Source organism: Astatotilapia calliptera, chromosome 2 (assembly GCF_900246225.1).
Source record: "Astatotilapia calliptera chromosome 2, fAstCal1.2, whole genome shotgun sequence".
Lineage (NCBI taxonomy): Eukaryota > Metazoa > Chordata > Actinopteri > Cichliformes > Cichlidae > Astatotilapia > Astatotilapia calliptera.
The window spans coordinates 5,400,664-5,411,865 of NC_039303.1; the positions used below are offsets into that span (position 1 = coordinate 5,400,664).

Genomic DNA, 11,202 nt, shown 5'->3' on the forward strand with positions numbered 1-11,202 from the left:
AAAATAGGCCAAAAAAGGGCGCTTAAGAATTTCAAATAGTTGCATGCTGCTGGTACTACTTATGTTACTACTGATAATAATTTAAAAAAAAAATATTTAAAAAAATACTTGTGAATAAAACGAATTAATAAATGAAAACATGTAGGCTGCAATCTTTTATTTTTTAAACACTTTTCAGAAATAACTTCAGTCATTGTTGAATGTCATCATTGACAGTGGGGACTTTTGCTTTTTGGATGCTGGAGAATATGTTATGTTTATCTTTAAAAGTTTACTGATATATTTGTACAGTTGGAATAAGTACTAACTCTGAACTTGAACATCTTAGTACTTCGTGTTAAACTAGACAATTGTTAACGGTGCCAGTCAACATCAATAATAAATGATGTTCTTGACCAAACATGCTTCAGGTGTCTTTAAAGAGTGAGCAGGATTACAATGCAATTTGTGTTTTGAATTCTGTTTTTATATTTCATTTTCACTCACTTATGGCAGTTAAGCAGCACCAGGCATGCAGCTGAAATACTGTTTCACACACATCTAAAATTTAATTTGGAATAACAATTATAAGCTATCAAATTCACTTATGATAGACCTGTCATACAAATATAAAAAAAAATATATATATATATATGTATATATATATATATATATATATATATATATATATATATATATATATATATATATATATATATATAAATAAATATATATATATAATGCCTAAATGCCAACCTTACACAGCTGACCTCCCTACCAGACTCTAAATTTCCTCACATACCGTACACACTCTGGTGTTTTCAGTCTGTATTCTGTGTTTAACCTCGTCATATTTTCCTAATATCAGAGTTTCCTTTTTAAAATCAGTCACTCTACTTCCAGTAGTCTTGTCCTTGTTTCTGATTGGTGAGATACTGCCAGCAGCACCTCCTTCATGTAAATAATGTTGATGATGTTAGGATAAAAAAAAAAAGCTAGATAAGGAAATTATCTTTGATATGTTGAAGCTTGTTTCAAAGTACAGCACACTCTTCCAAATCTGCTTTTAAGCCTCAATATAAATCTAAAAGTCAGAGTCACAAACCATTTGTTTCAGCACTATATGAATAATTACTTCATTGGTGTTGTTTTCAATTTAGCACCTTTATTATTCATTTTGCACCTTTTTTTAAAAAAATAAAATAAAATAATTTATTAGAATTGCTTTTAGTCCTTATTTAGGCTCGGTTGTTTAGGTTTGATTCATCCAGAACCCAGGGTTGATTGAATGCTGTCCAGCTGTTACTCTGTTACACTGAGAAACTCACAGGGTTTAGTCTGAGACATAGATCAACACACTGTGCCCAGATACAGGAAACAAGATTCACACTGAACAAGCTGAGTTGGCTTTTGTAACATGCCAGACTCATATAAGAAAGATATAAAAATGTGAGTTTCAGTTATTGATTTTTTTACCTGCAAAAATCAGAAGGAAAGAAGAATCCTACTACAGTGTGGGAAAAAAAACAACTAAGAAAACTTCTTTCACCAGTTAAAAAAACTGCCAGTTAAACTAGCAGTGAGGACAAAGGGCCTCCTGAACCACTCAGATCTGCAGCAGTATGCCACTGCTGCTCCTCTGCCCAGTCAGGAGGCTGTGGAGCGGGTGTCTGCTGTTGTCCATTATAGCTTTCATTTTGTTCAATGTATCCCTCACAACCACAGTCTTAAGTGTCCAGCCTCCTGCCAAGCACAGTTGGCTTGCCCACCAGCTGGCTCTGCGCCTTCGTGTAGAGCATCAGTGTTCAGTGACCAGTAGAACTTCTCATCCAGTGGGACACCCAGATATTTATAAAAGTGCACTACCTCAATGTGCTGCGCAAGTATGGACAAGCCAGATGGTCCAGCCTCAATCTCGTGAAACCGTCACCTGCATCGTTTTAAGTATATTTTTGCTTTTTAAAAGCATGCCAAACAGAAACCACAGACTAAGCCCATAACACATCAATGAATAAGACACGTTTGTTTTTGTCACTCAGTGCATTCAAAACAAGTCAAAAGAAGAACATGATATCGATCACTTCCTCTTTTGAGTTTCCCACTTCAGTCTTATAAAAAGAACTGACAAAACTGTCCCCAAGTCACAAGTCATCCAGTCCTACTCATGCAGGACAAGAGATACGTCTTCTTGCCATTACAAGGAACCCAGTATGAGCAGAAGGATTCTCTCAGCCTTAATTTAAAGGGGTTTTGAAACATAACCTCCACTGGTTTGTAACTTGAGTTAAATAGAGCATATTTTTAGGTGACTTATAAGCAAGGAGATGCCCAAAGTAAGTAAAAACATAGTTGTGCCTGGTTTTTTTTGTTTCTTTTCTTTTAATTTCTATGTGGATAAAACTGATGAATTATAAAGAAACAGCCACACAATTACAAAGCACATTTTTTAATTGAGGCATTTGATTGCAATGGTAACTCTTTATATTACAAACTACCAATGTTTTTAGCTGAAAACACGTCTGACATCCTGCACATGAAGACATTTGGACATGGAGGTTTGTGAATACGTTCGAACGCCTGTCATTCTTCTCACAAATATACAATAATCCCCACAAATGACTCAAAAAGGTTCCAGCTACAAGAATACATTTTAAATACAAATCTTGAAGATCCAGCAATCTTCTAAAACTGGTAAAAAAAAAAATTAAAACAGAACAGGAAAATCAACTCTACAAATAGAGACAATCTTCATATGAGTCCAACAGGCCAGGATCTGACACAGATCATAACCTTTTAGCTGCGAGAGTGACCATAAGGATGTGATGGTCACAATGAACCATCAGAGTCAGATCATCTCCCACCTATAAGAAAACAAAAGATCAACAAAGTTCAGACATAATAAACCATGTGTCACATCAGGGAAAATAACCAAAACATTGTAAGACGATAGAAAACCTGCCAACCTCTGAATCCACGTCCACCACCGCCACCTCCTCTTCCTCTGAAGCCTCCTCCACCACGGCCTCCTCCTCCACCACGGCCTCCTCCTCCACCACGGCCACCTCCACCTCTGCCTCCTCGAAAACCACCTGAGACAAAAAGAAAGTAAAATTAATCAAACTACTCTTGCATGCATTAGGCTTTTTCCATTTTCAATCTACAAAAGTAAATACTGAGCAAAAACTGAGCAGAATTCCTAAAGAAAAACAAAAATGTCTGTTTTGTTATATATTCTAAACACGTAGCCAGAAGATTAAATTAAAATGAGAATGCCATCTTACCTCCACGACCACCACCCCTTCCTCCACCTCTGCCTCCTCTTGGAGGCCCCTTTTCTCCTGGTGGCCTCGGGAGGAATCTCTGCAGTGGTAGTAGCTTCATTGGATCTATATAAAACTAAAAGACAACATTTTGGTTAGAAATCTAAGATATTAAATTAGTCACTAGAAAAGTTTAGTGAGACATTTTTGGTACCTTTTGTAGTTTCTTGAATGAAGATGCCTTCATATTTTCAGAAAGTTTTACTGAGAAATACTGCAAAGGTGGGTTAAGGAAGCAACAAGAACACTGACAATGTCAAACAGATCCCCTACTCAATCAAAGGTTTAGAGAAAAACAAAGACAATAGAAAGGATACAAAGTCTCTGAGTTGGCCAAATATCTCATCGACTTTTCCAATCTGCTCCTTGTTTTCCAAGTACACTGGGGCATTGAAATAGGGAACCTTGTTTTCCTCTGTTGTGCACTTGCAGACAATGTCATCTTCACATGGATGCATGAACTCTCCCACTGCTGTGAAGACAATGAAACACAGTTAAAGTTTAAGACGTGCAATACCATGACTGACACCCAATTTAAATTTCTGTCTGGTTATAATACGTCAGCATATGCTTGACTGCTCTGCAGTTCACTTTATGGGCATCCAGCACAAGGTTTCTGTAAGTCTGAAATTCTTTGGAGGCCGAGGGAATAAATGGGGGTTAAAGGAAGTGACCCAGAATATATGCTAAAACAGAGACTTTGAGGCACTAGAATATAAACATATAAAAACAAAGTTCAAATAAGTTGGAAAAAAATTGTTTTTGAACAGCCCAATGAGTAGAAACACAGATACATCTTTAACAATATTACAATGTGGACTTAAAAATATATTCCATGGCACCCTAACTCCTGGTACAGCATGTCATATTCACATTTTGTGGGATGATCATTAAATATATAAAAGATTGTCTGTAATGCAGTTTGCATTTAAACACTTACATATTGCTCATATTATTATTACTATTGTTACTACTACTATCACCACTACTATTACTAATATTATATAACATCTTTTTGGTTTTCTGGTGTTTTTGGGACAACTTGGAAACATGTAGTTAAAGTTAATTAACATGAACTGGATCTTGAATACCTCATGTAGGTGACACACGGTGTATTAATTTCATACTCTCGTCACATAGAATATCTACTGAAGTTCACCATTCACACACACCCAAAGGTCCACCGTTGTTTTAGAGTTGCCTGCTAACACTGACTGGAAACGTATGCTTCAGTGGGCAATGTACATAGCCGCAGACACTGAGAAACCCTATAATGCAACCTACCCTCATAAACTGACATGCACCTCCCCAGAAACTTAATTACATGTCACATCAACACTGCCCACTACAACCATGAATGGCCTGTTGAATACCTTTGATTTCTCCTATGCATTTCTGGCTACTTTTTTGATGCAGTGCTAGAATTTGTCAATGACAGAATAACAATGTAAGGATCTGTTAAAGGAATAGAAACCATAATACGGACTCACAATCGGCAGCAAATTCCTGGAGGGAGATTGCCAAAACTATTGGAATGGACACTAGGGTAATGTACAAAGATGTGGAAAAACTAGAGGAACAATTATAAAAATGACAAAGCATAGAGTGGCAACCCAGAAGGGGGAAAAAAAAACTTTCTGGTATTTTTGTTTGTTTCTATCGTGACTGGCACCGCATGTAAACTGCCAGGACTCTACCACAAAGTAATTAACACAGTAAATGCTGGCTTGATAATGTCATCTTACATATGTTACATGGGCTTTACATAGATTCAAGCAAGATGGTGTGCGTGGACATCTGCATGCCTGCCTGTTCTTTTTGTTTGTTTTTGTGACTGCACAGACTAGTTCCTGGTGACTTTTCAGCAAACATAGAAAAGAAGAGACAGAAGACAGGCAACAGGACAAGTCTTGTTTTCCACATCCTTGGATAGTCTCCATCTTTGATGATGACAAAATTCTCACAGCCTACTCATCCACACCATTTCTCCATAACTGTGTAATGGTAATATTACAGAGTCAGTGTTTTGGCAACATCAAGACTGTTTACTTGTATCTCAATGGCTGAGAACTCACGCGAAGCTGTGGTAAAAGTTTAGCTTCACATGTGTATAAAGAAGCACTCGGTTTAGCGTTTTGTTAGAACTGGGCTTACCAACAACATATTCAGGAGGTCCATAGTCTTGCTGTCTGTTGAAACCCCCTCTTCCACCACCCCGTCCAAATCCTCCACCACCTCTGCCTCCACCGTATCCTCCTCCACCTCGTCCAAATCCTCCACCACCTCTGCCTCCACCGTATCCTCCTCCACCTCGTCCAAATCCGCCACCACCTCGTCCTCCTCCTCCTCTGAACGACATTTTCCTCAAATGCTCTGTAATAAGAAATAACGAAAACACAAAGACGACACAGCTCACGTGATTTCATGCTTGAAGCTAAACACTTATGAATGAATTAGCCTGCCCATGATTCAGGCAAACTATGCCGACTTGGAAGCTCTTTCTTATGCTAGCTGAAGTCGTTAGCTCACGTTAGCATTACTCAGTCATTCAAAGTACGAAAATTCATCTGTTTTTTCTAACATAAACCAACACGATACGTTGTCGTTTAAAAACATACACACCGAAAAAGTGCGCAACACTGTTTTTGCACAGACAAAGAAAATTACTCACAAATTTGACCGAGTGGCTAGACTTCAGACCACCCTGCCGAAATTCCATGCGACTACAACACGTGTGACCGTAACGTGCCGTAAAGGCACCGGGCAGTCTCGGAAAGTGTCGTAAATGCGCTGACAGAGCTAAACCATTGAAGAAAAACTAGAATTAGAAGAGGGTGCAACCTGTCTGCTGTTTGACTCGGTCAGTTCAACCTTACCCACTCAAATGTTGATATAATGTAACTCGCAGCTGTTTTGGTGATAAGTGAAGATTTAATTATTCCTTTATTTAAATTATTTTGTTTAAATACAGGCTGTTTTATATGAAGACAGCATCTGTCAACAATGGCAACAGTTGGAAAGGTAAGAAAAAAGTTGTTTTTAAGCTTTTTTTTTCTTTTTTACTGTTTGTCTTATAAACAGCTACTGCTGCTTTTTGGGGGTTCTGCTTTTCATTCGAAAGTTTTCTGTCATGGAGAGTGTTCGTTGTTTGTTTCCATCTGTAACAGCGCCCAAACACAGTCACTCATCCTTGCAAACTTGTTTGTTTTGTTTTGGGGTTTCTTCCCCTTTAGGTGATCACATGCAAGGCAGCTGTTGCGTGGGAGCCCGGGAAGCCTCTTTGTATTGAAGAAGTGGAGGTGGCACCACCTAAAGCTCATGAAGTCCGAATTAAGGTTGGGCACAGCTCAAATTTGTCAGCAATATGACAATACATATGATTTGCATATGATTAATCTAATTTCCTGTTAGTGTGACTGTTAACCACAGACACTTCCACTTCCTAAAACTGTCACATCATTTGGCTTGTACAGGTTGTTGCCACAGGTGTGTGCCACACAGACTGGGAATACCTGTTTGAGACTGGAAAAGGGATGAAATTCAGACCATTCCCTTTGGTACTTGGTCACGAGGCAGCTGGCATAGTGGAGAGCACTGGCCCAGAAGTCACCAGATTCTCCCCGGGTAAAGTGCGCCACAACCAGTCAGATGACATTTGTCTTATTTCTCTTTTTTTTCTTCTCAGACTTACATAATTGTTTTGCTGTTTTCGCAGGGGACAAAGTTATTCCTCTTTTTCTGCCATACTGTGGGGAATGTGAACGCTGTCTAAGTCCAAAAACAAATCATTGCAAGAAAAACTGGTGATTTTATTTCCCCATTTTTGAGACAACCACGTTTACTCTATTACTTAAAATGTGTTCACGTAAATACTGTTCTTTGTGGTTTTTAGGACAAATATGCAAGCTGGAATTTTGGCTGATGGGACTAGCAGGATATCTTGCAAGGGACAGCAGGTTTACCAGTTCCTTGGAGTCAGTTCTTTCTCTCAATACACTGTGGTCCCCGACACCTCGGTTGCAAAGATAAGAAGCGATGCACCGCTAGACAAAGTCTGTCTGCTTGGATGTGGTGTCTCCACGGGTTATGGAGCTGCTATTAATGCAGGCAAGGTTAGAAAACTGAACTCTAAAGGTTCAAACTAATACTCTTAGAACAGATGTGACGAAGCAACAAATTTGAAAAGATATATTGATAAACATGACAATATATAAACAGCCAAGCATATTTTAACCAAAAAAAAGGAAAAATTAGTGATATTTGTATTTGGAAGTTTTCTGTCTTACAATATGCTGCAAGACTGTAGTCATTTAATATCAACACTAGATGGCAGAAATGGCATGAGTGCCTCTAAGTTTTCAGGATAAGGTGTACATGTCAACTACTTTAATTTGTTACTTTATACAAATTCAAATAATGCAAAGTAGTGCAATTGTTTACACATTTGTATAACATGTGAAATAAATGTTCCTGTTTTGGCTGCATGTGGAAAGAAATCTGCTTTAAAAATTGCCAAAGTCACTGAGGTGACCCTTTGTGAATAAGGGAGCAGCCAAAAGTAGGTCCACACACACATAAATAAAATGACAAAATGACAAAATCAGGACACTTTTGTACTCATTTACTAAAAAGAAACCAACTAAAAATGAGTGGAAATCCTTGCATGCGTTATTTATTTAGACATAACTTTAATCAAGATTCACAGACCTGATAATATCTCATGTATGCGTTTAAAGGAATGTACTCTAAATGTTATATTTACTGTAAAAACTATCTGTGAAAATGCTGAAATGATCTTTAAGAATTGTTAGTTGACTGGCTTCCAACTTTTGTGCGTTCAGGTTGAAAAAGATTCCTCGTGTGCCGTTTTTGGGCTTGGAGCTGTCGGGCTGGCTGCTGTCATGGGTTGCAAAGTTGCCATGGCGAGAAGGATCATCGGGGTTGACATCAACCCTGACAAGTTTGAGAAAGCCCGACAGTTTGGAGCGACAGACTGCATAAACCCAAGAGATTACAGCAAGCCTATCCAAGAGGTTGTGGTGGAGAAGACAGGTGGAGGTGTGGACTATGCGCTAGAGTGTGTTGGAAGTCCAGCTATCATGGTGGGTGCCTCATTTGAAATTTGGCGTGCGATTGTTCAATGCAAATTAAGTCTTGTGACTATAATTGGAATACACTGTACAATGTCTTCCTTGTTAACCTAGATTTGATCTCTTTTGCAAAAGTGACACAAGTGAAACAGTTCTATAATGATACAAATACAAAATGATAATTAGCTAAGCAACTGCTTCTGTCACCCTAGAATGCTGCATTTGAGTCCACAAGAGATGCCTGGGGTACTTGCGTCATTGCTGGATGGACAGAGACAGAAGTAATGAGCATTTCAGTTGAAAAGCTTCTCATGGGACGTACCTTAAAGGGCACTTATTTTGGAGGTGAAGTAAAAAAAAATTACCATACATATTAGATTATTTAACAGCATTTCATAACGCATCAACAGGTTTATGGTAACTGGTGTAATTGTGGAATTGAGTGATGAACCTAAAATTGAGTGTATCATCCTGAAAAACTGTCCCTAATGTTGCCCTTCAGTGCAAAATCGAATGTTATATTGGAGTAAAAAACCTTACTATTGGATTATTAATATTTAAAATGTGTTAAAAATTATATTACAAATGCTTTGGCATTAGAATTTTATTTTGTAATTTTTTTAGGTAAAGCATTAAAAACAATCATTGCTTGTTTTCTCTGATCAACATTCCTGAACCTAAATATTATTGAAGTACAATTTAATAACCCAAAGAATAACCCCAAAAAATAGAATCTGTAAAAAGTCTTGAGTTGTGCTCAGTTAACAAATTAAACAATCGATGAATCGTCTAAATTTCTGTCAAAATACCCATCAGTTTTTGGTTCCTGAGTTCAAAACGTATATAAGAAGAAGTTCAGTGAGAACAGACAGTTAGGTATATCCTACATAAACTATATAATCACTTTTACAGTTTGTAACAATACATTTACATATGTTTCATGTACTATGAGCACATCAAACTCACATCTGATGTGCACTGAACTGGCTGTGAATGTGTCCACAGGACGGTCTTACAACAATGCAATTCATATTACATGAAAACATGTTTACAAATTGAGCTTGTTAACTTTTTCTAAAGGGTGGAAGAGTGTGAAGGATGTGCCTAAACTGGTGGATGACTACATGAATCACAAGTTGAAACTGGATGAGTTTATTACGGAGAAGCTCCCGCTGGTTCAAATCAATAAGGCCTTTGACCTTTTAAAAAGTGGTAAAAGGTGAGACCTTTCATATGTGTACATAAACAACAACGAAAAAGTCTACTTAGCCATAAATATTGGGGCTGAATTGCTATATAGGGACAAAACTGTGTATGTAAGAAAAGTATTTTCAAATCTTTAACGTCTGTCTAACATGTTCTGTTTGGTTAAACAAATCACTAGATTCAATTTGATTGATCTTTAGAAATAATTTCAGAAACTTATTTCCCAGGACATTAAAATTTAAATACTATTTGGTATAGTGTGTCCTTAATATTTCTATTGATTAAGTATTTGATTACCTTGAGACCTTAAAACATCCAAATATTCACATTGATTAAGCTAGAACAGTGACTTGTGGCTTAAAAAAATGGATAATGTTTGTAGTAATGTCCACTGGATTGATTAATTGTATAAACATTGCAATTCTATTGTAGGATGGATGTTTTGGTTCTGTTGGGAATTGAAACTTCGATATTAATTCATCTTCTTCTTTTTATTTTCTTAGCATCCGCACTGTCGTCAGCCTTCAAGATTCTTAAACAAAGGATAAACCTTTAATGTCTGCTCATAAAATGAAGTATTCTGTCACTTTTATAACATTTTGCATTGTTTTTGTCATTTTTGTGTTAGTTTGACAATTACAATATTTTCCATGCTCGGCTTTGTAGGAAATGACATGCCACCATCTGCCACTAGATGGCAGTCGTGTAAAAGCTTTGATGTTTAGGTCCACTAAAGGCATCATCTCAATAAAAACAGGTTTTCAGTGTGCAAAGAATCATTTATTCATGTGGATTTCTGAGATTATTGTTTTTGTTTATCATGATCCATCACACAAAAATGTTTACTTCTTTTTTTTTTTTTTTGTAAATTGGTTGTAATTTATAAATATACAGCATCTGCAGGAACATCAGGGCAATTTTTTTTTGTCATGCTTGGAAGCTGCAACGATGGTCATTCTAATCCAGATATCAATGTACAGCAATAGTTGTAATTAAATACCCTTGTATAGAAGGTGCTCTAAAAGACACAGGAACCAAGTAGCTGAATCTGTCATAAACCATGAAGAAGCATCTGCTTCATGTGGTCAGGCTTACCAAATTTCGTCCTTGGTAATATTATATATTGATTTAAATGGGAGTCACAGAGAAGGGCTAGAATAACAGTTGTGGGCTGTCAGGACAGAAGACAAAAGGTTGTTTGGGGAATGCCTCCCAGTGAAGAGCTGAAATAGCTGCCGAAGGAATTTGTTTTATTGAAGTTCCATTCAGATCAGATGAATACCCTTGGCACTTACCTCACTTTTCCATCTTTATTTAAAATGGAAAATAAATTGGTGCTCTTCCTTCCTTTCCTTCTCCTCTGCCTGTATGCTATCAATCACAGATTATACAATTTAGGTCACCTTCTGTTACTAAAAAACCCTCAAAGTAGAGAATGTTGTCGAGAAATAGAACACATAATAATGCACATAATGCTGCAGTAGAAGGAGATAAGAGGGGAAGATCAAAAGAAATAGGAAGACAAGTTTTGACAGGTGGTTATGTGACTGGGCACTGTCATCTATAAATGTTGGACATGCTCACAGATTTATAAGGCTTTCTTGCGG

The 11,202-nt window shown here is 37.3% G+C and overlaps 2 protein-coding genes across 2 annotated transcripts; one reads left to right on the forward strand and one right to left on the reverse strand.

The window, feature by feature from the left end:
• Positions 1–2,409: 2,409 nt before the first annotated feature.
• On the reverse strand, positions 2,410–6,051 carry gar1 (GAR1 homolog, ribonucleoprotein). The gene is made up of 7 exons (XM_026182445.1): positions 5,971–6,051; positions 5,454–5,672; positions 3,617–3,771; positions 3,454–3,513; positions 3,261–3,375; positions 2,943–3,068; positions 2,410–2,840 (listed from the first exon to the last, which is right to left on the reverse strand). The coding sequence occupies exons 2-7, from the start codon at positions 5,656–5,658 to the stop codon at positions 2,830–2,832; spliced, it is 672 nt and encodes a 223-aa protein (XP_026038230.1). The 5' UTR covers positions 5,659–5,672; positions 5,971–6,051; the 3' UTR covers positions 2,410–2,829.
• Positions 6,052–6,077: 26 nt separating this feature from the next.
• LOC113030743 (alcohol dehydrogenase class-3-like) lies at positions 6,078–10,371 on the forward strand. Its single transcript, XM_026182434.1, has 10 exons — positions 6,078–6,159; positions 6,271–6,320; positions 6,533–6,634; positions 6,773–6,923; positions 7,015–7,102; positions 7,192–7,411; positions 8,141–8,401; positions 8,602–8,734; positions 9,470–9,608; positions 10,099–10,371. The coding sequence occupies exons 2-10, from the start codon at positions 6,303–6,305 to the stop codon at positions 10,130–10,132; spliced, it is 1,146 nt and encodes a 381-aa protein (XP_026038219.1). The 5' UTR covers positions 6,078–6,159; positions 6,271–6,302; the 3' UTR covers positions 10,133–10,371.
• Positions 10,372–11,202: the final 831 nt, after the last annotated feature.

What these genes read in the sequence shown, in the direction of transcription:
- gar1 (XM_026182445.1), bottom strand. Translation starts at nt 5,658, where the DNA reads ATGTCGTTCAGAGGAGGAGGAGGACGAGGTGGTGGCGGATTTGGACGA. An exon ending in TTGGCCAACTCAGAGACTTT is followed by an intron (nt 3,514 to 3,616) that starts GTATCCTTTCTA and finishes CCACCTTTGCAG; the next exon opens with TATTTCTCAGTAAAACTTTC. An exon ending in CATTCAAGAAACTACAAAAG is followed by an intron (nt 3,376 to 3,453) that starts GTACCAAAAATG and finishes GTTGTCTTTTAG; the next exon opens with TTTTATATAGATCCAATGAA.
- LOC113030743 (XM_026182434.1), top strand. An exon ending in CTCATGAAGTCCGAATTAAG is followed by an intron (nt 6,635 to 6,772) that starts GTTGGGCACAGC and finishes TGGCTTGTACAG; the next exon opens with GTTGTTGCCACAGGTGTGTG. An exon ending in TTGGAAGTCCAGCTATCATG is followed by an intron (nt 8,402 to 8,601) that starts GTGGGTGCCTCA and finishes CTGTCACCCTAG; the next exon opens with AATGCTGCATTTGAGTCCAC.